Source organism: Cyclopterus lumpus, chromosome 20, assembly GCF_009769545.1.
Source record: "Cyclopterus lumpus isolate fCycLum1 chromosome 20, fCycLum1.pri, whole genome shotgun sequence".
NCBI classification, from domain to species: domain Eukaryota; kingdom Metazoa; phylum Chordata; class Actinopteri; order Perciformes; family Cyclopteridae; genus Cyclopterus; species Cyclopterus lumpus.
This window is the reverse complement of record NC_046985.1, coordinates 9,121,979-9,148,194: the sequence shown is the minus strand read 5'-3', so window position 1 is coordinate 9,148,194 and position 26,216 is coordinate 9,121,979. Positions and strand designations below refer to the sequence as shown.

General features: G+C 42.5%; 2 protein-coding genes across 4 annotated transcripts; one reads left to right on the top strand and one right to left on the bottom strand.

Moving 5' to 3' along the window:
• Positions 1–206: 206 nt before the first annotated feature.
• pde7a (phosphodiesterase 7A) lies at positions 207–21,122 on the top strand. 3 transcript variants are annotated; one of them, XM_034559653.1, is made up of 13 exons: positions 207–1,107; positions 1,139–1,312; positions 12,491–12,551; positions 15,006–15,095; positions 15,688–15,845; positions 15,935–15,998; positions 16,942–17,138; positions 17,267–17,398; positions 17,491–17,582; positions 17,731–17,875; positions 18,749–18,845; positions 19,027–19,107; positions 19,202–21,122. In XM_034559653.1, the coding sequence occupies exons 2-13, from the start codon at positions 1,175–1,177 to the stop codon at positions 19,501–19,503; spliced, it is 1,557 nt and encodes a 518-aa protein (XP_034415544.1). In that variant the 5' UTR covers positions 207–1,107; positions 1,139–1,174; the 3' UTR covers positions 19,504–21,122. The 3 variants fall into 3 exon arrangements, with proteins under 3 accessions (XP_034415544.1, XP_034415545.1, XP_034415543.1); XM_034559654.1 differs by having other exon boundaries at positions 207–1,312; positions 15,009–15,095; XM_034559652.1 differs by having other exon boundaries at positions 207–1,312.
• Positions 21,123–21,321: 199 nt separating this feature from the next.
• Positions 21,322–26,018, bottom strand: mtfr1 (mitochondrial fission regulator 1). The gene is made up of 8 exons (XM_034559859.1): positions 25,917–26,018; positions 25,205–25,310; positions 24,812–24,910; positions 23,973–24,106; positions 23,612–23,847; positions 23,168–23,432; positions 22,702–22,882; positions 21,322–22,569 (listed from the first exon to the last, which is right to left on the bottom strand). The coding sequence occupies exons 2-8, from the start codon at positions 25,238–25,240 to the stop codon at positions 22,522–22,524; spliced, it is 999 nt and encodes a 332-aa protein (XP_034415750.1). The 5' UTR covers positions 25,241–25,310; positions 25,917–26,018; the 3' UTR covers positions 21,322–22,521.
• Between the last annotated feature and the right edge of the window lie 198 nt (positions 26,019–26,216).

Genomic DNA, 26,216 nt, shown 5'->3' with positions numbered 1-26,216 from the left:
AGAAAGTCCACGCCGTCTGCAAAAGACTGCTCATGTAGTTCTTGGGATCGCCCTGACCGGAGAGCCAATCACATAAGTCGGTTTATACGGCTCAAGCCGCTTCGTCCAATCAGCGAGGAGGTTATAGTACCAGCCATGACGCCATTGGCTTATTCTAGACAAGGGCGTCTTTTTTGCTTGCTTCAACAGCACCATCTCTGGCAGGTGGAGTGTGCTTTAAAACCATACAGTAGGCGAATGTTTAGGACGACAGCTCGACATTTATAGGGAAATAAACACCGCTTGGCGTGTTCATTTGTCGTCTTTGGGTTGATAGTGTTGCGTTACGTGCCGTTACGTTTCCTTTAAACTCACCGGGATCTCGGCGGACGGGATGAACGTCGGGATTTCCCTCTTTTGAGCCCAGGCACTTTGTGCTCCACGGTCAGCGGTGAATAAGACAACTGCTCCTTCATCGTGCAGCCTCTGAAACGAGACGGAAAAGCCCTACATGTTGATTATGATTCGCCACCGGTGTGAGTCTGAATGAGAGGGACACCTCCCGGCCGCCGAGCTCTCACATCCTGGAGCCGCCTCAAGCTCATCCGCCGCGTTGCAGACAACATGATATGTTGATGATATATATATATTTTTTCTTGTTGGAAGTGGTGGTGCCTTTTTTTTGTTTTCATTTCGGGATATGCGATATGCGGATCCGTGAACGCCACGCCAAGCAAACGAGCCGAGGTTTTTTTCTGCTTTGAAAATGAGGAAGCATTTTCATAAAGACCCAGAAAATGGCAAGAAGGTCTCGTCGTCCGTGGGCCCGGATTTGAGTAAAATGAGAAGGAAAGGAGCGAACGCAACAGCAGCATGATTTTTTCCTCCCAACAGAATGACACCAAAGGAGGCACAACGGCGGCGGTAGATAAGACGCAGCATCAATGAAGGCGATCTGGACAAGTTTGGAGTCGCTCTTAATGAACAGAAATACTTTGCAGCTCGACAGCAGATCGTTTCCACAATATTAAAATATTGTTCGGCTTTTGAGGGATTTTCCAATTCACCATCTATTTTCGCGTTGCATTTGTTATCTTTTTCATTGTCTTTTTTTGATTATTATTATTATTATTATTATTATATATATATATATTTTTTTTTATACTTTCGATCCGGAACCAGCCCTGACTATTCAATGGAAGTATGTTATCAGCTGCCGGTTTTGCCTCTGGACAGGCTGGTTCCAAAGCATGTCCTCAGCCGGAGGGGAGCCATTAGTTTCAGCTCCAGCTCTTCTCTCTTCGGGGCTCCTGATCCGAGACAGCTGTCACAGGTAAATAAATACAAAATCCTTATTCTCTTGCTTTTTAAATTTTTTTTTATCCATTTGAACACAGTGGAGACGGCTATGGGAATCACACGTCCCTTAAACCAGCACATTTAACAAAACACAAATATGAATAATCCACAGGAATCTTGCAGGTGGTTGTTGGATATCTAGGCCCCAACACACATAGTGAACACTCACTTGCAAAGACGCTCACAACCTTTTCTTATCTCTTGGACCTAAACTGAAACTACTTTGCATTCGTGCCTGTTGCCCATAGATAAAGGCCCCCTTGGCTTACACTTATGCCAACATTGACAGCGTGGTACCTAAAGTATACCGGTTTACTCCTGCGACTTGCTACATTGGTCAGAAGGAACGTCCCATAGTGTTATTTATATTAACATCCCTTGACACATTGACAGAAATATCTTTGAGTCATACTTGAACTTCCTACTTTCCCAGTCTCGAACTCTTGAAAATGTGTCTCTGGCAAGACTGCCTCTATATTTCTGCCCTGCAGTGAAAGGAAGAAAAAAAAAGGTAGGTCACAACAACAGTCTTCATGTTGTGGAGTCACGTTTTGCTTGACTCTGGCACAGCTGAATAGTGTATCCCCAATGCATTAGCCAAGCATTGTGTGTGTGTGTGTGTGTGTGAGCATGTGTCTCAGATGATGTACCACACATTAGGCCTTTGTCCAGTACACTTGCTTCACGAACTGTAACACACATGTGCCTGCGACCTCTGCTCAGAGAAAAGTTGCAGTAACTTGTGTTACAGTTTTTTAAAATGGTAAAACATCCTTACTATTGCTTCAGTAGCTTGGCACAAAAGCTCCCACAGCGTAGCAGGGCATCTCCCAACACATTAACTAAGCATTAAGTCACTGTCTGTGACCGTGTGAGCATCCTCTTCAATGGGCCTTCCATTAGTGCTTTGTGCAAGATGTTGCTCCAGATAACCAGCCATGTGTGTCCGCTTTGAACCTACCACACCATCACCGGCAGCTCCCTCAAAGACTAATGCATAGCCATGGCTATCAAAGGCCCTCAATGTTGCTTGGACAAGATTTTTCTGTCCATCCATTGATCCTTCTGTGAATTCACTTCTTTCTTGAAGTCATTATACTACTGCTCCATCACAATGCCCTCCTTAGTTTGGAAGACTTGTAAAAACCCAGCTCAGCATAATGCTAGATTGCTCGTCCTCTGCATACAAAACGCAAGTGTAAAGCTATTGTGTCTCTTGGCCGGGTTCACCAGTAGATTTCTCAACTGGGCCAGAGTTCATTTTCAATCGTGAGGTGTGCTGTTATCGTGCTCCTTTTTGTTGTGTAAAAAAAGGGGTCATTTGCAACAAGCAGTGCACTTTGTAGTAAGTGAGTTTCCCATGAAACGGGAATGATCTACGTCATTTTTTGTGGACGCATTGTTAAATTCTACAAGGTTTGCACCATTTTGTTGTTGTTGCTAGAACAAGACTGCAACATAAAGGCCTGCTTACATCCTGAACAGTGGCAGAATTGGGTGATGCCTACACTCACACAGTGTCACTCAGCCTTTTGTCAGACAGCAATTACACTTCTACAAATATTGTGTTTCGGGCCCTAACTTTGACCATAAGGGTGCATTTGTCCTTGGTGGCGGCTGTGTTTTTGTGTGTGCTTCTACAGGCCTGTTGTTGGTGGAAGCAGTTCTGGACTACCATTGCCACTGCCAAGAGGCAGTTAGGCATGTGCCTGGGCTCTGTGGGCAGTGGTTTGGCTGGCTGCCAGACTCACAGATGGCCAGAGTCTCAGTCTCTTTTCATTCTCTGGCTATCTTGTTCCACTCACTCACAAGCTCCCCCTCTTTCTCCTCTACACCCCCCACCCCTCCCCTCCCCTCGCAGATGAAGACATTTCCTCTTGTAAACAGAGGACAAAAGAGTAGAGTTGAAGACACGACAGTAGAATCTTAGAAGAATATGTCACTGTGGTCGTGGAATGCTTATGGTTGGGTGTAAATATGCTGCTGAAGAGGCGTCAAACTGCAAAGGCATTAAATAAATGGGCTCATTTATCTCATACAATGCCTTTTAATTGTTTTTATTACAATGCATGCTGGTTGCTTTTTTATTCATTCCTAAAAGTGAGATGGAAGATGATTTGAATTGTCCTTGTATATGGTGATGCATGCTGGTCCCCCCTGAGTGAAGGGTAAACACAGGACTGAGATTAGTTTGGTCCAGAATGAAAGGACACACCAAAGTCATGTGGTTCCCATCTAAACTACAAAACACACATGTATTGGTACATACAAGTTAGTTATGCTTTGCTGCACTCATTTCATAGGCGCTCCACATGGCAGCCCTATAACTAAGCTCCTATGCCATTTGTCTGGCTGTCATGACTTGGTACTATATCACACTTGTGCACAGTTGCATGGTTTTGAACAAAACAAAAAAATTCCAGCAGAGATGCAAGAATCAATAAACGGACGCACAATATTGATATCAGCCACATGGCTTGTGGTGATAATGGGAGGACAGCAACTTGGACTGTGAACACTGATCTGCTTTCAGCTCAGTCCATCATATCAGAGACCGAGATATCATCAAGAGTGTGTTGGCCACTGAACCTAGATCGACTGCTTCTGATTTGAGATGTTTAGGGACAGGAGAGGATGATAAGCATGTGCGTAAGGGTGGGAGATAGCTCGACTTGGTTCATCCACACTATGGAGGTTTCTGCGCAGGCTATGATAAGATAACACTTTATACTGCTTTTTTTCTGAGGGAGTTACTTTGTTGATTTTTAACTGAACCGATAAGCATTTATTTTCTGAACATTGCCATCGGATTGACGTAGTTTGAGGATGTGGTAAGAATGCTGAAGGAGCTGTTCAGACACTAAGAAGTGTTTCACAACAGTTCTCAAAATCTTTAACTCTCTCCCTGCCAAAGTTTGTTTTTCTTCAAGATTTGCGCGAATGGTCTGAAATGCATGGTACTCTTTGCTAAGCGAGGTGTTTTAGCCTATTTGGTGAATAAACGGGAATCAAATCTTACATCCTGTCTTCATTTATGCATAGTTCCTCTCTGTTTTTCTCTGCCGGTCTGTCGCTCTCTGTAAGGGGCCCCTCTTATCACATGACCATTCTGTTTTTGTGTTGCAGTGTCGAGTGCAATCGGCCGTGAGATTGTGGTCAACACACTAACGGACACAATATCAGGGGCCAGCTGCTCTGGCTGAATATTAATTATATTTACTGTGGTCCTATAGACCTATGATAGTTGTCCAAGTGCACAACTTGGGTTTTGTTTGCTCTCCTCAGAAGGCTAAGATGTGCAATGGGGGAACATTAAGCTGGCCCAGAGAAGCAATTAGAGCCTGGGGATGATGTTTTAGATGAATGAAATTCCTGTGCGGGGTAGATGGCTTGGGAGAATATGAAGCGAGGTTCTCTCTTCCCCCACCCCTTAACTCTACTTGTGTCATAGCACACTGCTCTAAGCACATTTATACAAGGCCCCTTAAAGCTCTCTGTGTAAAGAAGGCTTGAATAATTTTAACATTGACACTTTACCCGCCAGCAAAAAACAACATCATTGGTTCCAGATATGTTACGGCTAGACAAGCACGCTGCTTTGTTCTTTGACGTCAATACCATTCTGTCTTTCGCCGGCAAAGGCATCGGGCCAATTCACCCCAGGCCTGCCCTCAATCCAGCAGCCCTCTCTCAAAAACTCACGGCAGCTGGAGTGTGTTAGAGTGGACGGTGATCTCCTAAAACACTTGCAACAGGTAGACTCCATCTAGGGCTTTGTGTATGCAATGGCTGATACACAAACACACACACACATGTACTTACTCACTCCAGACTTATCCGCATTTACGGCCTAGCACTCAGTTACTGGAATGTGCCGTTCCACACAGCAGAGTGCTGCAAGAGGTCATAACTCAGAGGGAAGCTTTTAGTTTATGGAACTGTGCTAAGTCCAGCTGCTTTCTACTTGGGTATTTACGTGTGTGTGTGTGTGTGTGTGTGTTTGGTGCACGTGCACAGCTTTGTTTCTGATATGTCGGCTTATAGGAATACTGCTGGCTTCCTTATTTGCTTTCCCCCAGCTGACTTACTGACATCGTAATGCAATGATGACAAGGAAGCATGTTTGAAAATGCTATTCTGAATTGTTGTTCTTGCAACTCAGCCAGTGCCTTTTTCAATTGAAACGCACACGATATCTTAATCGATCTGCTTTGAGCAAACATCAACATGTTCTCAGCATCTGTTTAACCGGAGGAGTCAGAAAATGACACACATTGAAGACCTGGCCTTACTCACACAGTCGGACATTTTGACATCACGTGACCCCCCTGACCTCAGAAACCTGAATGCCATGACCCCAGGCAGCGAGACTAAGCTGAGATAAGAAACAGAGCTGTATGTAAACAAGCTTTAGTGGAATTACAGGGAGCACAATGAGCAGACTGTTGGGCTAGCACACCAAACAACAAACAAAACAGAGTGGCTCTCAGACTACGGTGAGCAAACTCCAACTGGCTCCAGGTGTTTCATTTAAGGCACCCGTAGTATGTTTCCCAAAAATAAGATTAGCCTTTGTAAAGCTTTATAGAAGTGAACGGAAGTAATGTGGCCTGTAACCAATTTGGGACATTGTTAAACAGTTAATTGCTCACCCACACAAGCACGTTTACAAAATCCAGGTTGCAGAATAAGCTCGTAGTTGTGTAAGCATTTATCTGTGTGCCAATGAGTTACACCTGCGGCTTGATTTGACTATACGAGTATAGTGACTTTTCAAAATAAGCTTGTTTAGAATAAACCGACTGCTTGGCCTGTGGTGTTGCTGCTTGCAGCTTTTTCATGAACCGCTCATACAAACTTCACACTCAACATTGCACTTTCATGGGTCCTGAGCAATACACTGGCCATGACAGAGTTGCGTCACATACCCAAGTTGCTGCAACTTATGAGCAGAAACACCGATGAAATAGGCCTTTCCTCTGACTCTCAGGAAAAATACCAGGGCCAGACTTTACCATTAAGCAAAGTAGGCTCTGGGCCTTGTGTCCCAACTAAAAGGCCCCCTGAACAGCTATAGATTTATTATGATGTTAAAAAGTATTGAATCATGCCAATATTCTAACTCATTATTCATCAAAATACTAACTAATGGCCCCCAGAGCACACCATGATATTCAACTCAACTGTATACTACTGACTGGGTACCTCCCTCAACATCAAAGAAAACTATATTTTCTTGACAGAGAAAAGAGTTTATGTTGCAGATTCAGAAAATATAGATATTCAAATATAATTAGACGATAAACTATCCAGCAATATATTTGAATTGAAAGCTCCAACCTTGAACATACGTTAAGTAGCTTGATAATGCCTCTCTTGCACTCTTCATTTGAAGTAAAACAAATTGAATGCATGACTTTTATTGTGCGATATGTAGGTATTATACTTCTACTTTAATAGTTGATCATTTTACTTTAAGAAGTAAGTTCTTCTACTTCTGCCAATAACAAAATTCACAGTTAGAGAAAGCATGAAAAGTAATACAAAATGGCTTTTGCCTTGAGTCCCCAACTAAAAGGACCCCCACTATAGATATATTATGTTTACATAAAATGTTTACATAAAATGTTTACATTATGTAACTATTCTAAGTCATTGTACCCCACATTAACTTACAAAAGCCCAATTTTAAAAGAACACAAATCAAATGTATACTCCTTACTGTGTACTTTTACTTAAGAGGAAAACATTGCACATTTGCCTGACCGAGAGATGTTACTGGTTATATTGCAGATTCAGATTTTACTCACAAAATCTATATTTATTTAAATATGATGTATTGTTATCCACCATTATACAATATTAATAAGCTTGTTAAGTAAATCTAAAAGCATTGTGCTGATGATGCCTCTTTCTCACTCTTCACTTGGAATTTGTCTGATATTTGAATGTATTGTACTGTATTGTTTCACTATTAATAATTAGACTGTCATATAAATGAGGTTCAGGGCATGTCTATGATTCATTTGGCGTCAGCCGGGGGATGGCCTCCACACGTGGCTGTCAACATGGCGACGCTCGAGTCGGCAGCTGGAAGCTAACGGCACAAACGGTGCTGACAGCGGATTGAAGGGCGGCTGGACATAATGGGTCGTGACTGCGTCATCAGCGCTAACGTAACAACAGTGTGAGTGCGGTGCCAAGCAGCAGCCATCAGCTAGCCAGCGGGGCCCACACAGAAGGAGCACGAGTTGCCGGGCAAATATTGGCGGTGGCAACGTCATCCGTGTTATTGTGTTTGTGCGGCAAAAACCTACACAAATTGAGTTGCAATAGCAGAGTGGCACGGGTTCTGTGCGGGCTATCCGTCCGTGATCGTTGACTGCAGGGACGTGGGGAAGGGTACAGTTGTATCCAGCATTCATGTTGGGTTAGCGTTATAGATCTACATTTATAAGAAGAGTGTTTTTCAAATGGTTTTCTGGCATTTCTGGATGTCTCAAGTTATTACTGTCCAGGATTCACCAGAGATGGATAGAGGATGACTTCATTCTTTTATAGCCCAGTGAGTCACATTTCTCCCTTCACACACAAGTTTTGCATGAGCCTGAAATGAAAAAGAAATGCCATAAATGTCTCTAAAGCTTTTCTCTAATGGCCACGAGAAGCCAATTCCATATTAAAGTTGTGTTTCTATCTTCAAAAATGCTATGTTAATGCAATTCCTAATAATTTAGGTGCACCAAACTATTTTCGCTGGGTCCTTTGCCCCTGCAATAATACATTTTTAAGCGCTAGCTTTTTTGTCAGTTCTTTCACGCATCAGTAATCCCTTAACGCATTATGTAATTGATTGTAAACCGGGATGAAGTTGCAGATACATTTCCACTGAAGATGTGGAATCAAAAAGGCGCTTGATGTAGGGAGTCCAAAGGGTCAGTTCTGTGAGAGAGAGATGCGCTCATTGCAGATCAGCTGTTTAACTATCTTTGGAGCAGGAAAAAGTTGTCTTGTTATTAAGACCCCGTTTACACGATGGGAAAACGCATATATTTTCATGCGTTTTGGCCTTTCATTTACACAAAAACGGCGGTTTTATCATGGAAAACGATCATTTCTAAAAACTCTGGCCAAAGTGGAGATTTCTGAAAACTCAGTTTTTGTGTTTGCGTGTGAACTAGGTCAAACAGAGTTTTAGGTTGTCAAACGTCACAGTAAGCGACTAAAAATGCTTCACGTCATGTGAGCGTCCTGTTTACAGTTAGTTTACTTAGGCTACTGATCATGGATGGTGTCAAGGTAGTGCTCATTTGTGCGTTAATGCAAACCCTTTTGGCCTATTTGCATTTACAAACACAACTGATTTTTTACATCGAGGAGCAGAGGCACGGAGGTCAGCAGTCCTTCTTCAGCTTTCTATACTCCCAAGACGTAGGTACATTGCCCGCCAACGAAAAGGAAGTTGATCGTGTTTTTCGTAGTTGTTGTTGGTTTTGAGAATTCTGATTGGTTGTCATGTCTTTATCCTTCTCGTTACACTGCCGACTACAGGTTTGGCATAGTTATGATGGCGCCCGGGGGCGTATTTATGCGGGTTCATATAAACAGAAACTTTTTTGAAAACGACCTTGTGTGTACAACGTTATTTTTGAAAACGGAGGGGCAGAAATATTCGTTTCTGTAAATACCCGGCTATGTGTAAATGTGGCCTAAATGTGGCCACCGGTGTCTCACACACCTTTTACCCTACTCACTTCTGAAATGAATCTGGCGCCTCTGCATTGGACGAGGAATCTTTCAGGTGAGACAGTGGAATGGTTACCTCCTTCGATGATGTTGGGTGTGGTCTGTTTTCCTTAATCAGTAATTTGTCTTCATTTCTAATTGCCGTGTGATGTTTTGTGGTTGTGATGTTGCCTTAGTCAGGTTTCGGGGCACGGTTTTGCACAAACAAACTCCGAGACAAACCTGCTAAATTTCAGGCGCACCGGTGCAACTAATGAAAAGGTTTAGTTGCACCTTCATAGATGTTATGGTCGCACTCTGAAGCCCGGGAGGTAAACCCAAATCCAAACATTAACATATTAATGATGTCTCAAAAGTTTTTTTACTTCACTTCACTGCTGGATAAGTGTTGCAAAGGACACAAATCAGACCAATTAAAGCGAGGGAAAGTGATCTTGAGAAACTAGCAAGAGTACCCAGCCGAGTGTTGCCAACTCTTTTATAATTAAAGTAGCTGACAGCACAAGCTCAACAAGTCCAGTTGCTAAGTCTGCAACACTGGCAGTCAGTACCCGCAGGTTCCACCTCCGAAGTCTCTACCCCAAAACTATCATTATAAATGAGAATGACCAACATGGCTATTGTTGGTAGTCACAGCTGTAAAGTTAGCAGCTTGTGGAAGATTCCAGTGAAGAGCAATACACGTAAAGACAGGTAGGTAGAGAGTCTGGTAGCCCGTCCAATCATCAGCCACAGATACCGGATTTGTTTAGTCAATTGATTAATTGATTTCTGTCGAAGTGTGAACAGAATTTCAACAAAAATGTCTTTGAAGAAGATTACCAACCCAAACTTTAATACATTAATTTCCCATCTATAACATTAAGTTCAAGTCCTGCCTTCTCCCCCCCCCCCCTTATTTCCCATCACCTGCAACTGTGAAGCAGAAATGCCAAACAAACAGAGCTGGGGCTCAAGTTCATTTTGCACCATAACTGGATCATGGGTGTATGGTTTTGTGCGTCTTGGCACTACAAGGGGTGTGTGTTGTGAGATGGCCCTTTTTCAAGGGTAAAACGTGCCCCCCTTCACAGTGGGAATGGGACACTGTGTGTGTGTGTGTGTGTGTGTGTGTGTGTGTGTGTGTGTGTGTGTGTGTGTGTGTGTGTGTGTGTGTGTGTGTGTGTGTGTGTGTGTGTGTGTGTGTGTGTGTGTGTGTGTGTGTGTGTGTGTGTGTGTGTGTGTGTGTGTGTGTGTGTGTGTGTGTGTGTGTGTGTGTGTGTGTGTGTGTGTGTGTGTGTGTGTGTGTGTGTGTGTGTGTGTGTGTGTGTGTGTGTGTGTGTGTGTGTGTGTGTGTGTGTGTGTGTGTGTGTGTGTGTCAAAAGGTTTGCGTGGGCAAATGTTGGCAGGGCTGGTCACTCTTCCATTCACAGCCCTAGAACCAGTATTGCACAGTTCCCAAGCATGTTAAAGCTGACACACACACACTATCCGCCCATGCATCTATACACACAATCTATAATATTCACACTAACCACTAGTGCTGTGTGTAAACAGAGGCCTGTTGACACTAAAATACAGCTTTGCAGATCACCCACCCAGAGTCAAGCTGTTTGCTAGACCGTAAAATATTAGCTTTGGATTGGCGACTGTCATGAGCTTAGAGGACTGTGTGAAGAAGATTCACAGTAATCCTAAGGATATGAAGTAATTGATATATAAGCGTGTTTGCATGTCATGAAATGGCCAGTCATGCGGTCCCCTGTAGAATGGGTAACCCTAGACCAGGGTAGCCTCAGAAGGGAGAGTGGGGAGCTGGCTGGAGTGGAGCTTGGGTTTGTGGAGTGCATAAAGAGGTGAGCCAACACCTCAGTGCAGCTGTCTGTCGACAGAGCAAATATGTAGTTACCACTGTCTTTTCCACTACAACTACCACTGCAGTGTTTTTACTCCAAAACCATGTTTGCAACTCGTGTCAGAGAAGGAAACTTTTGGTAATTGACTTGAAAACCAGCATGTCTGGTGATGTTTCCAGTGTCTTTAATCCAAGAGTGTTTTTTTTATTCAAACAGTTGCAGTGTTTTCAGAATAGCGGTCCCCATTCGTATACATGGTGGTAGAGTCGTGCTCGGTGACCGTATACATTATACACCGTTTAGATGGATTGCACTATAATAATTTTTGGCAAATTCCGACCCTATTTGTTGTTTAATTTTTTAGATAACTAATCCCAACCTGTAACGTAGATGTATTTCAGTAGCACGAGAACAGTTTGGGGTAAAGATGACGACCACCTGGTGTAAAATCACAGGTGTCTGGGCCTCTCCTCATACTTCGACAAGCATTCCCTGATAACAAAAGGGAGTTTTGGAAGGCATAAGGGCACTCTTTATGAAGTAGTTTAAATGGTTCACAATGTTACTTGAGGTGATGGTGCCAAGAATTTTCTTGCAACTATAAACCTCTCCCATTCACTCTCCATGATGGACAAGGCACGCTGGCCCAGCTTTTTCCAGTCAGACAGTTCTTTGTTGTTTTTTTCGCACAGTGTGGAGGAAAAAAAACTCTAAATTAGTTTATGATGGCTTCTTAACTTGGTGGACAATTCAACTGTAGCTGCTTCTTAAAGTCTTCTTGTGATGCAGCTGCCCGAAGTGTTGAGTTTAGAAATTGAGACTGATTTAGCGAGGAAGAAAAAAAACCTGAAGATATTAGCTGGAAATGTTTTCATGGATAGATTGTTTCAATATTCATGCCATTGACTTGTCAAGGGTTGGCGGGCCACATCTGTCCTCTTTATTAGTTTCACAAAAGTCGATCCAAATCAAATTCAAATTCATTCAAATTGCTGTCACCTGCTGACGTCAGATCAGGGAAGTCATAATTAACATACTTTTTTTTAATGTGTGTGTGTGCATTTTCAACTGTATTTTGAGGCAGACTTTAAAGGAAGTCAAAATGTCAGATGATCCCCAAGGTCTGTGTGTGTTTATGTGTTTTGTGTTTTAACATGCATCAGCCTTAACATGCTTGGGAACTGTGTAATACTGGTTCAAACAAACCATTTGTGCACATACGCACGCACGCGCGTACAACTGGCAACACCGATAAATATGTTCCAGCTTCATATCATCGGCCTGATACATCACTTACACCAGTGCTATCAGTCATGTGAGAAACACACATGTTATGTACACACACACGGCAGATTAGAACAAACAGTAGCAACATTACACCACCCTCCACTTATCAAACTCTGTTTTATGTTATTTTGTGTTTTTGAGGTGTGTGTTTGGTGGGGCTGTAATTGTGATCCCGCCCACATCAATTCTGTTACTTATTACGTTCTTGTCATAAAATAGTTGCAACATTTTATTGGTATGAACCTTGGACAGTTGTTTATGATGTTTCTTTTTGTTTTTTTTAGAGACGAGGGGCCATCTCCTATGACAGCTCTGACCAGACTGCGCTGTACATTCGTATGCTAGGTAAGTGTTTCCCCTTCAATGTCCGTACATACACACATGCATGCATGCTCACTGGACACACACACACACACACACACACACAGTCAGTAGGTTTATCTCCTCCATAATCGTGTTCATTTCTTAATACACAATGGCTTAAACAGCAGTGAGATTGAAAATGGATGGATGTAGTGATTATGAAGAGATGGGGACACACTAGAGTGCATGTCCACTCAATCCCTGGCCTCTGGTAATCTCTCTCACAATAGACATACAATTTGTGTATCTGTAGTGTTGAGTGTCTTAGAGACTAAGGGTTCATTGTGGGTGTGTTTATTTGCCCATTGCTGCCCTCGGCAACCCTAAACAGGATAAGCAGTTTAGAGAATGGATGAGAGGACTGAAGACTCATAGCTCTGCCAGGCAGATGGAGTCAAATGCATCGAGAAAGCAGCCAGAGCAGTCTTGGCTTCCTAATCAATAAGGCTATCGAGGATATTGGTGCGATTAGAGTCTGGGTGGACCCCTGACATCAGTCTGCCCCACACAGATGTGCCCTCGCGTGCAACTCCTGCAACCTTTTATTCATCAATCATATGTCGTTTGGCTGGTAGTGAGCAGCAAGAAATAAATAAAGTATTATTGCTCACAGTTATCCTGGCAGTGCCGTTCATAGATATCTGATTGCTGCTGTGAAGGCAGGGAGCATTGAACAGCAAGGGATCTGTAGCTTTCACATAATATTGCTCTCTCCAGTTTGATAATGACTGTGTCTTCACTGCTGCCACGTGTGTCTACTCAGTTACAGCAATTTATCGAGCTCACTGAAGGAGCTTTAGCTTTTTTAATCATTTTACTTGGCTAAGTATGATGGCGGTCTCGTATGTCACCGGCATAAAGCATCCGTGTCTGTAGATTTCATATGAAATGAAGTGTGAGGAGAGGCACGCTAATGCAGACTGGTGTTTGTCTGGGCCAGGGTTCAGTCTGCCAAGTTAAAGTTGATGTGCTTTCAAATAGCAGGACTCAGAGCTTTCGCCGCATCAGTTATAATGACATGACCTACATCCACCCCAGAGCTCCAGCACTAATGCACCGCAGGAGAAACATGCACCCTGCGACGCTGAAAAAACCACACGCACAGATTGATGTGACAGATGTATATAAACACACACATATACACACACACATATGGTTTCAGTCTCCACATTCATACAAACGACTTAACAAACAGCCTTTTCAACGTCATGTTGAGCATCGTTACGCCTTGAATTTTAATTCTTAGTTTTTTATATTTTGCTAGGAGCTTGTGTATTATTCAAACAGCTGTTTGCAAGTAAGTAACATGCTGGTTGGGGAACACACCTGTGTGACTGCTTTGATTTGAATTCTAATGCACATACGAAACAGTCAGAAGTGCCATGCTGGAAACGTACCATTGCACTGTTTCGCATCTTGACGATGATGATGATGCTGCTGCCATATTGAGTCTTGCTGCATATAGTGTTGCCTTGAACACAAGCATTTTACTGCATCAGTGTCATGGCACCATCCTGTCCCCTCACTACACTCTCACCGCTGTTGATTGGTTGACTTTTCTTTCCATTGAATTTTCTCTTCTGAGGCGCGGGAGTGTGTTTGTGCGTAACTGTGCATCATACACCAGACTAGGGTGAAATAGTATTTACAAAATTACATATTTTTCTTGTTTTAGTTTGCTTGGAGTACCAGAATGATGGTTTTTACCACTTGTTGACAATAGAGAGTTGAAGTCCTGTTTCACTTTCAATGCTGAGACTAAATATTTCCTCCATTTGATATGAAAAGCTGAAAAATCAAGAGGCTTTCTGTCAGTAAATGCACATCCACTACCATATTGCCAAGAAGAAATTGACACCATATAATGGAGAAACAAAATAAACATGGCTGGTTATTTGCTGTTGAAATAATCTATTTTGTCTTCAAAACGACAAAGTACTTTTGAATAATTATTCATATAACACTTTACATGTTACAAAACATTTTCCCATTGAATCATTTCACACAAAATATCAAACTCTCACACAAATACAAAAGCAACCAAATCCAATTTCTAAAACAGAAATAACATAATCACAAATAGTTAGTAAGTTAATATAGTTAATTATAAAAGTCAGGGGAATATTAGTGAGTTGTAAATTCTAATTTATCTTATGATCCGTTTGATCTTTTTAGGACTGAACATATACTGTCTGACTGTGGTTGGCAGAACAGAGGCAGGATTTCAGCTGTGTTGATAGTTTCACATACATTTGTAATTGTCTTATTGTTGTGCTCTGTTCATTGATCTGTGGTAAAGCCCCTTGTGGCACTTAAAGCAAGATCAAATCCAGTATATAATCAGAAATATTTGTAAATACTACTTGGCCTCGCACATTCAGACATTTCTTTTTAAGCAGCATGAATCTTGAGGAAATAAGTGCTGATTTCTTCTAGGAGATGTGAGAGTGAGAAGTCAGGTTGGATTTGAACCGGAAGGAAGAATCTCCCACCCGTACCTGTGCATCGACTTCCGAACCCTTCACAGTGAGTATGAACCACAGCCGGCCGATCACCTTCGATAACGAGAGACGATGTCAAACTGCTCACAGTTTGTTCCTCTCCAGCAAGATTGGCAGATGTTTGTGCGCTGCTTTCATGCAGTTATTCACATGATGATAAAGACCAAGGTGTGTCTTTGTGTAAATTACTTTTTATCAAAGCTTTGTGAATGGGGGGAGTGATAAAATAACCACTTTAAAACTAGATGGAACCTTTTTATAAAGTGTGTGTGTGTGTGTGTGACCCAAAAGTAATCCTACTTCTTGCTGACGTGTTTCCGGATTGCAGCCGGGGTTTATTCAGACACACTGTGTGTGTGTGTGTGTGCGTGTGTGTGTCCACTGACAAAGCATGTCTGCTGTGTGATCCCAGACGAAAGGCTTATGAGTGGGCGGCTGTGTCAGCAGCGACTGTTCGTATATCTCTGTGTTGGTGTCAGATCCCCACCGAGTTTGTGCAACCCAAATGATTCTCGGAGCCTAATGAGCTTATAAAATAAACATTTAACAAAAAGATTGTTACATATTTTACACATTACATCTTTTGCTAATCGATGCGTCTGTGTCCTTGTGTGCAGCACGGCTGGACTATGAGTCCACGAGCACTGCTCCTGAAAGGAGGGTCCACAGACTGCTCAGCTTCCAGAGGTACCTGCACTCATCCCGTCTGCTGCGGGGAGTCCCCCAGCAGATCCCCCTCCACATCCTGGATGAAGACTACACTGGACAGGCCAGAGTAAGACACCCACCTCTATGTAACGATACCACAATAAGTCGCTTTTTGCTCATCACTAATTGTGTGCTTCCCTTTTCCCTCGCTTGCAGTGCATGCTGGAAAAAGTCGGGAACTGGAATTTTGACATTTTCCTCTTCGATAGGTTGACGAACGGTATGTGAAATATGATGGGAAATACTGTTCAGAAGTTGTTATAAAAGTCATGACACTGTAATGTAATGGAGCACTGATAATCCAGCACTCGACCAGCCTCACATTCAATGTATTACCAATGGTGCCATCTATTGGATGTGGGACGACACAGAGGATTTACTAGAGCCCGTTCAAAACATGCCTGTGAGGCCAAATCCTCGGCCTGTGGTGTTGTCGCTTGCAGCGTTCTCAAGAAATATTAATATACACCTGCTATGACAGAGCAACTCCCGGTCATACACACCGTAGAAACAGACCTACAGTCTGGAGCAGACTTCACTGGTAAGCAACCTGGGACTGGGGCCCCCGACTCAAAGGGCCTCAGCCAGCGATGGATTGATATATGAAAAATATTGAATCATGTTACTATTTTAACCCTCATTCTTCCACAAAATAACAAAGCGCCTACATTTATACAACTCTGCTGTACGATACAATATTTTGTTTATTTTCCCGTGCAGCTGTAATGGAGTTTGGCAACTGGCTTCAAAGAGAAACTCAATAGACTCTTCATTTAGTCTTCTAGGGAACATAATGCAGAAATATATGTTTTAGTTAATTCAATGACGGGAGCCTCAGAACATAAGAACAAGATATGTTGTAATATGACTCCACACATGACCAGGCAGAGACGAGTGTTTTTGGTTCTTTTTTGTTCTCGCCACATCTGTCTTGATGTATACTGTGTAACTCAAAAGCAAGAGATGCGTAAACGCTGAAATGCATAGTGCTCTTCTAGTGAGAAATTACAAAAATAAGTAACTATGGGAAGTGAAGAAGGGGTAGTGGTTTAGAGAAAGTGAATGCACAAATACAATTAATTGTGAGCATAACGGATAAGTGAAAAGAGATGACTCTAATCAGGTGAAAGCAGAATGCTCACTCTGATATTCCTCTTGTCCAGGAAACAGTCTGATCACCCTGACCTTCCACCTGCTGAACCAGTACGGCCTGGTGGAGCTATTCCAGCTGGACATGGTCAAACTCTGGAGGTTCCTGGTCATGGTCCAGGAGGACTATCACAGCGACAACCCCTACCACAACGCTATCCACGCCGCGGATGTCACACAGGCCATGTACTGCTACATGCGGGAACCCATGGTGAGACATACAAAGTTGCACCAATGATGTTATATAATTGGTATATAATGAAGGTTTTTCTGGGAAGGAGACATTCTATGTTAATGACCAATCATAATCTTCGCACACTTGGGTTGTTGTCATTGCAGCTTGCCAAATCTCTGACCTCTTGTGACATCCTTCTGGGACTCCTGGCAGCAGCCACACATGACCTGGACCATCCAGGGGTCAACCAGCCTTTCCTCATCAAGACTGACCACTATCTCGCTACACTCTATAGGGTAAGCCTGGCAGAACCATCTTAGGGATGAATTGAAGTGGACGACATCATTTGACTTATTGAATGAATGTGTTTTTCCTTTTTGATGTGCAGAATACCTCAGTTCTGGAAAACCACCACTGGAAGTCAGCAGTGGGCCTGCTCAGAGAGACTGGGCTGTTTTCCCATCTGCCTGCAGAAGACAGGTCAGTCTGAAATGATGCTAAGTGGGCTACACACAACAGTAGCTGGCCCCCATTGAAAGGTTCTACATATTAGTTCAGAATGTCAAGTTATTTTAAAAGACTTCTCTGCTGAGTTCATAGAGCTAATCTGGTCATCTTGTCCCCTCAGCCTGAACATGGAGAGGGAGTTGGGCTCCTTGATCCTGGCCACCGACATCAGCAGACAGAATGACTACCTGTCCAGGTTTCGCAGGCACCTGGACCAGGAGAACCTGTGCTTGAGCAATGCCAGCCACCGTCACTTCATTCTGCAGGTCCGTTTCCTCCTGTCACAGACACACAACCGGGTTTACTTTAGCTGGCACATTCCTGCTTTGTGCCGTTATCCTGTGTGGTTGTCTGGCAGATGAAATTATGAGAAATATGGCGGATAAATAAGTAAATTCAATAATTTCATGTAGCCTAATATTGTATGACCAAGGGTTGTGTCAATTTGAAGGGATGAACACCGATTCTTTTTTACTACTCCGACTACTCTAGAAGCCCTACTGTGCATTTAGAGATGATTCTGGTGGCATTTCCACCTACTTAGCCCGTTAATCAGTGACAAATACATTTTAAATCCTTAATTACAAACCAGTTTGTTGTCTCTTTTCCATGCATCCGACACGCCGCATCTCCACACGTCTGCTCACCAAAACTGAGCTCTGCGCTCCATAAGGGTAGCCTAGTTAACGTTTTAGATGGGCCGCCATTTATTACATTCAAAGCTTTGATTTGGGTTTTCAAATGAAGCTTTGAATGCCTGTCAGCATATGTTATGATGTACAGCCCAAAAAGCACTATTTTGAATTTGACAAATGCTGATTTGGACCGACCAGCTTATTATTATTATTATTATTATTATTATTATTATTTAATTTGATGAGCTTAGAATGCAGAGATACATATCCTAATGTCTTTATTTAATTAACAATAGAAAGGCTGTTTGTCTGTAAAGAGTTAATTCAGCTGACTTCTTTTAATGAAATACACACAGAACTCTTGAACTGTTTAAATGGCTATTAAATGACTATTTAAAACACATGTTGGGTAGTTGTTGGAATTCTGGAATATTAATGTCCGTCAGCACCTCTTCATCTCAGAAAACTGTCTTTTTAATGTGTTTTTGTTCCCGCCCTGTCCAGATGGCTCTGAAGTGTGCAGACATCTGTAACCCCTGCAGACCCTGGGAGCTGAGCAAACGGTGGAGCGAGAAAGTGACTGAGGAGTTCTTCCAACAAGGTTATTAGCTGTTCTACTGCATGACGTTTCACTGTTTGTCATATCCCTTAAGTTATTTATTTAAGTTAATCCAAGCACATCTCCTTCCTTTGTTTATTCTCTGCAACAAAGTCTGTCTATAATAGCAGAGCATACAAGGTCATATAATGGGTATTGATTCTATTTTGTGATGCTCTTTTAGGAGACATTGAGAAGAAGCACAAACTTGAAGTCAGCCCACTTTATGACAGAGAGATCAACACTGTTGGTAACATTCAAATAGGTAAGTAGCTGTGTTGTGTATTTGTTGTATTCAGCTTTCCCCTCACTTAATATTTGGCCCTAATATGTTCCTTCCACCTCTTCTCTTCCTTCAGGCTTCATGACACACGTGGCCGAGCCGCTGTTTGCCGAGTGGACCCGTTTCTCTGACACACGTCTATCCCAGACCATGCTGGGCTACATGGGGCTAAACAAGGCCAGCTGGAGCGGCCTCCAGCAGGAACAAACCTCCGTCTCCAAGGAGGCGGAGCTGGGCTCTGCCGGCGGCGACACAGAAGGCTCTGCCGCCACCACCACCGCCACCGCCACCGCCGCCGCTCGAAGGGACAGCATCACCGCTCAAGCCGCAGGAGGAACCAGCTCCAAAGAAATACCTCAGGGAAGCAAAGAATCCTGACACTCCTTGTGCCCTTTCATCTCAACCTCCTGACCCCGGCTTTGGGGCCTCACCACACTGGGGACCCGGTGGGACATGATGCTGCCCCGCCTGATCCTGACCCCCTGTTTATGTTTTGTTGCTTGTGCCTCCCATCTTGATAAACCACTGATTTTATTTAATTTATTTAATTTTTAATTCCTCTTTTTTGGCATAGAGCAATACATAGATACCTCATTTGGCTACTGCTGTATTTTCTTTTCTTTGCTTTTGTTTTATTTATTTGTCCACTATAGTTTTGGCATTACTGACTGAACACACCACTTTTTTTCCGTTGGTGAACCTTAAGGGGAAAGCAGTATAAGAGCTGAAGAAGACACTTTTCTGGTATTTTGAAGTGCCATTTGAAAACAAAGTTTGAAGACTGATCTGAACTCTGAGACAACAGGAGTATTCAGACACGAGACCCTCCTAAGACTTAACGCCATGTTGCAGTTGTATTGAAGATTCTTCCTCATGTAAAACAAAAAGATGTGACAAGCCCAGTCCTTTTGCTGCCTCTACCAAGACTGTTTACGCATTTCCTTGTTTGTTGTTTCTTTCCCTTGAACTGAAGTGAATCATGTCGGCTCCACGGTTTGCCTTCGACGCACAGATGTGAAGAACCACTCGTTTGAATTGTCATCCCACTGTTGAAGCCATGAGCAGTACCTTATTCAAACACACCAGATGCCATGAGTTACTCCACCTGTGCTACAATGTGTTCTTGCACTCTCAAATAACGACAGTGTTGTATGTGGAGCTTCGTCTCCATGACATCTCCACGAGACCCCGCGAAGATATTGTAAACTCTTTCTGGTGATGTTTCCGAATCTTCCAGTGCTGGTTGAACTCGGGGTAGCTTCCCTCCCAGACTGGAGATCAGTTACTCGCTGCACATGCATCTCACCTGGAACTCCACTCCACGCAACTTGACTCGCTCAGGGTTTTGCCAGTCTCTTATCAAGAGGGGGAGGGCGGGGGGATGGGGAGGAGGTGACTGCAGACATGCAGGGTTGTTGTTTTTTTCCCTCCTGCCTAGGATCTACTGAAGGAGACTCTCCCTCTCTGCAGAATGTCTCTCAAAGCCACATGCAACCTAAAGGACTGCTCGATTGATGCCTTATAACTATGCACAAACTATGCTAAGTGACCAAACCAGCGCCTGTTCCCATCAAGTGCATGTGTGCTTGTCTTTGAATGCACTGTCCAATCCCTTTGCCTTTTGTTGTGAGGAACAACTCCAGCTGTCCTTTTTTTTTTTTTTTTTTTTGTACTGGAAAAACTAAATGGTCGAGTGACTTTGAACATTCCATTTATTTGTTTGGTTTGTCTACTTTGATTCAATAGTGGCACAAATTGTGTTTTGTGTTTAAACATTTTGAGAGCTAACAGGTGCTTTTCTTACTTTAGCTGATTTGTATTTTTGCTGTAAGTGCTGTAAGACTGTTCATAAAACTGTTTACAATTTGTTGCGACAGCCATTTTTGGGAAGACTTCAGTGTCGAGACAGATTTTGTAAAGGCTTTGCTGTATTGACCTTTTTGATACATGCCTGTTGCAGTTTCAATTTGAATAATAAAACCTGTTGTTGAACATTGTTTCATTGACTTGGACACAGTTAAAGTATGTAGTCTTAACACTGTCAACATTAGCAGAAATATGTAAATGATAAATCAATAATGCTGTGGGCGTTTATCGGCACGCTTTGATCTCTTGACTGACGTACTCTTTAGAAACAAATATATATGGGGGAAGGTGACTATCAGAGTGAAACTCAATAACAGATTGACACCAGAGCAAGTTGGGACAGAATATAAACTTTTATTTAGGGATTTGACAATTAAAATGAATGATTTTTCTACAAAAATACGTTGACACACCCAGTCCACGTTCCTTAATATAAAGATAATACTAGTAAAGTTGACTTGAAGCAGCAACTACACTGGCATGATGAACAGAACTGGAAACAATGAGCATACAGAAAGAAATGACTAAAAACCCTCAAAGCCCAAACTGAGGCATGAAAGTGTGATTACAAAAGCATAACGTTATACCTTTGTAATAAAATATGTTTCATATAGAAACTAGTTTTTCTTTACTGATTATGTTGAACTGTGAGTCTTTAAAAGATGAAGCAACAAAACATTGCATATGCCCCTGTACCATCAATAAACTAAAGAAATATGAACTTTGCTTCAGTTACAGTATCAGGGTTTCCTCCCTATTTATGCATCTTAAATGGGAGTGAGAAAAGAAAAGATATTTGGCAGTGAAAGGCAGAATCTGGCAGATCATCACTGGAATGCTTTTGGCTGAAACAGATCGTACTAAAGAGAACAGTAAAGTCAACTAAAACTGGGTGAAGACACACAAGACTGGCAACGGGGACACGACTCACAGGCTCAACAGAGAGGTACAACAGTCTAAAAGCCACTTGGAAATATTAACGGACAAATCTATGACGTGTTAAAATCTTAATTCTCACTTAAACCGCAACATAAATAGAATAATCCCAATCTTAAATTAGTCTATCATACATGTATAAACAATACAGCACAATATTCCTCAAGGAACTAAGTGCTCCCTTTCTTCGTTGGTCGAGGAACTCTTCAGCTTTCACAGAGCCCTTAAAATGGGAACGCACACATGACCAAATATGCGATGTGCAACAAGTTGACCAAAAGCCTAATTATGATTGAGCAATAAAAATAATAGCGTTCATCAATTCTGTAGTGTTTTAACTATTCAACTCAAAAACAAAAAGATGTTCAGTTGAACAAAAATAATCTTGTTTTTAAAAGTGAAAGCTAATATAATTTAGAAAAGTGCAAAACAACAGATGGTGTAGATGACTTGGAAGCAACACTATGAGATGACTGTCAACTACTTCAGGCAGAATCCCTTGTTCTTCCACAGAAACAGCTCACATTTAGAGGGCGGTAGAGGCACTTCAAAGTCTCCGCAGCACATCTGGACCTCAAGATCAGAATCAGCTGATCAGAGCAACTTCTTTTTTCCAGTCGATTTCAACATGTGCTGCCCAAACTGTGAACACAGACAGAAGACCGATTACATAGTTTTCTAGAAACAATATATTTTCCGTTGGTCCACCAAGGATTCATTAAGGGGCCGACTTTGTGGAGGCATAACAGCGATGAATACAGAAACATCTCTCACCAAAGGGGTTTTAGTTTGAGGTTTCACTTCCGGAACGGGAAGTTTGAAATCCTCCTGGTCTCCTTGTTCACTGTCATGTCGATAGCGATGGGCAAACTTGCGTTTCAGGGCCTCGGCGATGAGAGTTGCAGCATCTAGAGGCTCGCTGGGTTTTCCTTTGGCTTCACCGTCCACTGGCCGACTTTGGGACAGTTAACAAGAACAATTACATATGACTAGGATTTAAGTATTTGTGTTGTACAAGACATGTCTATAGCAGCTGCTCAAGACGATAGAAGGGTTGATCTAAAGATGCGTTCAGATATGATAAGCTGTAAACGAAGCAAAGATGTCTCAGCTTGGGTTGAATCTGTATACACTTCATTGCAGTAATGTACAGAAACAATACCATAAAATAAATACATATTGATTATCTTCATTTCCGCGTGTATCTGAACGTATTCTTATTGATTCTCTATTTAAGTACCTTTTGACTGATCGCAATTTGACTTTGCTCATGTCTTTCAGGACATCAAGCATGCTGGGAATTTCTGCTGACTTTGAATCCAAAATTGTCTGGCTGTCTGTCTTCATCCCCCTGCGCTCCTTTATCAAGTCAATGGCAGAAAATGTCCGCTGAAGACTTAAGGGTGGAGGAAGTGGTGGTGGAGGAGGAGGAGGAGGAGGTGGGGGAGGGGGAGGCAGGGTGCCACAGGGTGGAGGGGGAGGTGGAGGTGTCCCTGTGGTAGCAGCTGAGGGGAAACAAAGGAAAGAAAAATCTTAAAGCTGTGCGTCATGTGAAACTCTGCTGCCTTCTAGAGGGGATTCTGTATTACTGCAGTGGAGTAAACCGAGGAAAACAAATCACTCAGTGCATTTATGCGCACAGAAAGAGATTAGTCTATGTTTCTGAGGGCGGTGGATGAGTTACCTGACTGTGAGTTCTTTTCCTGAGCCAATACGATTTGTGCTATCTGAGATCGGAGTTTGGCAAGTTCCGTCTCCAGTGCACCGATCTTCTGAATGGCCTCATCGTTGGCAGTTGTAGGCCCCTGGGGGTCCGGAGTCCCTTGATGCAGGCTTGGTAGTGACCTCTGGCGGTTTAAGGGTTGTCTCTGAGGATGAGGCTCGCGGGCTCGAAACACAAGTCCCTGTGGGATCACTGACCTGCGTCAATAGGGTAAAATCACCTTTTACTAGAGGCTACTCACAGGAAAATATTAACTCTTACACATAAAACTGCAATTATCCTCGAGAAGACATAAGCCGAGAGATCACTAGCCCACTCTCACCTGGGTCTGCCAAAGGAGTCTTCGTCTTCGTCGTCATCCCTGTCGATCCAGCCGACATCAGCCAGAGATGCCACCAAACCGTTCTGCCTTCTGGCGGCAATTAGGACACCAGCGTCTTCACTGTACGGATAAAGCTGTCAGGGAGAGCCACAATCAAAATTTGGACCAAAAAAAAAGAGCACACGCCAGGGCACGCTATGCCACCGCATTTCAACCACTAATAAAGGGATTAATTCAGTATACATAGGAAATAAGGGCAATTCCGACGTAGGATGGATGGAGGGAATCTATACGATGTTAATGAAATGTTCAGGTAGGTTAGAAGGTCTCAGGAGGTATTCAATCCACTCAAAGTTACTGAAGGTTGCCGAACACACTGACCTAAAGCAGACATACTGCATTCCTCAAAGCTAGGGAAGGTAGCTGGGGGAAAAGGATAAGAAGAAAAGAGAAAGCACAGTGTTGAAAGAGACAGAAAAGTAAAGAGAAGCAATTCAGTTTTTTTTTAAAAAATGTATTACATTGCCACAGAAAAAAAACTCAGAAGTTGACTTGTTAACTGTTAAAAAATAACTTGTGGACACATCTTTGTTCTAATGACTTCATCCACTTTGTTGATGGTTTATACAATGAAAACAACCTGAGGTAAACTAAAGTTGGACGAGAGTGTGTGTACAGTCAGGAGAGACTGGCAGAAAGCCAGCAGAGGGGACAGGATTCTAATAAATAGGACAAAACCCTGCTATCATCTTTAAATACTAGCTATACATATACAGACTGGTCTGTCTATCAAATGACACAACAGGATCAACATTATGATCACGGTAACCTTCCCTCACCTGAAAATGAACCCGAGGACAGGGATTAAAAGGAAGACTAGAAGCTATTCTCCTCACAATGCTTCTAGAAGACCCATAGGACTTGGCTGATCCAAAAGCCTGCAAAACAAAAAGATGAAACGCAAATGTTAGAAGAAGAAAAAACGATATGCCACATTCGGTCAATTACTATTACTTTATTAATATACTACATGGAGTCAACACAAGCTGCATTCTAGTGGAAACATTCACTTGTCCAAGGTTTTTCTTAGATGTTGAACATGAGAGACCTCAACAATGGGCTTTCAGAAGAGAGCCAGACAAGACATGTTAGACTTCGAAATCAAATGTTTATTGCATGTTTGGAAATATAGATTTTAGCAGACACTGATTTGGACATGGATTGTCACATACCAAGTCCATTTCGATCGGTGGGTTGTCTTTACTCATTTCTGTTGCGTTTCACAAGGGCAGACGGACACATGCCCCAAATCCAAGCGCGTCATCACCAAACAGTCATCTAAAGGAAACACAGAGCAAGAAGCAGAAATTCAGGTTGAATCACCTCAAACACACAACTTTAAAACCAACAATGACTTCTTGATGAGCGTTATGCATCTGCTATGATGCTCCTGTACAACACAAATACGCATGAGTGAAATAAAACTACTAAATATACAAGTTATTATATTCACATGTATAACATTTAAAAAATGAAAGCGTTAATGTTACATTAACTAAAAATACATGAACAAAAGAGTTATAAATCTAGCTTACTAACGTTTACAGGTTTCTCTTTAGCGCCGTTTGTACATTGTGAAAGTTCAGAACCTAAATAATGACCCCAAGAAACATGTACAAGTGAATCAGTGGTAGTTTTGTTCAGATGTTAACTTAACTGTAGATCATGCACGTGCCTGACTAAAGTCGTAGAAAAGGTCACTCAAACGGGTACATATGAACTTTTGAGGGCAGAGTGACTGACGACACATAATGCTAACGATGATAGCACATTCATAACCACATTTATTAGGACATTTATTAGACAAGCACACTTAGATCACCCGTCACACGTCAACGTTACATTCATATTCACGACCGGTGTGTGACTTTGACACGAACTTACCAAAAATGACGCTAGAAGTCAACTTTTCTTTCGTTTTTCCACCTTGTTAACCGACGGACCTCTAAAGTGGTTACTATGTGGGAGGAGCCAATTTTATTATACGGATTACAACATGTAGGTTGTGGCCATGGAATGCCTCCATTGGTCATTTCCGTTGATTGACAGACAAAGTCACCAACTGCCTCTGGTCCATAAAAGAGAACGATCTGATCATTGGTTCGTTGGTCAATCGGTCAAATCATTCCGTCCAATCACATACCAGAACGCGTGTGTGTGTTCGTTATATTCACCTATATTTCC

Bases quoted from the DNA above. Each gene is read 5' to 3' on its own strand.
- pde7a (XM_034559653.1), top strand. From the start codon at position 1,175: ATGGAAGTATGTTATCAGCTGCCGGTTTTGCCTCTGGACAGGCTGGTT. The intron at 1,313-12,490 runs GTAAATAAATAC...TGTTTTTTTTAG, and splicing joins ATCCGAGACAGCTGTCACAG to AGACGAGGGGCCATCTCCTA. The intron at 19,108-19,201 runs GTAAGTAGCTGT...CTCTTCCTTCAG, and splicing joins TGTTGGTAACATTCAAATAG to GCTTCATGACACACGTGGCC.
- mtfr1 (XM_034559859.1), bottom strand. From the start codon at position 25,240: ATGAGTAAAGACAACCCACCGATCGAAATGGACTTG. The intron at 24,107-24,811 runs GTGAGGGAAGGT...TCTCCCTGACAG, and splicing joins GTCCTCGGGTTCATTTTCAG to CTTTATCCGTACAGTGAAGA. The intron at 22,883-23,167 runs GTACTTAAATAG...ACTGTCCCAAAG, and splicing joins AAATTGCGATCAGTCAAAAG to TCGGCCAGTGGACGGTGAAG.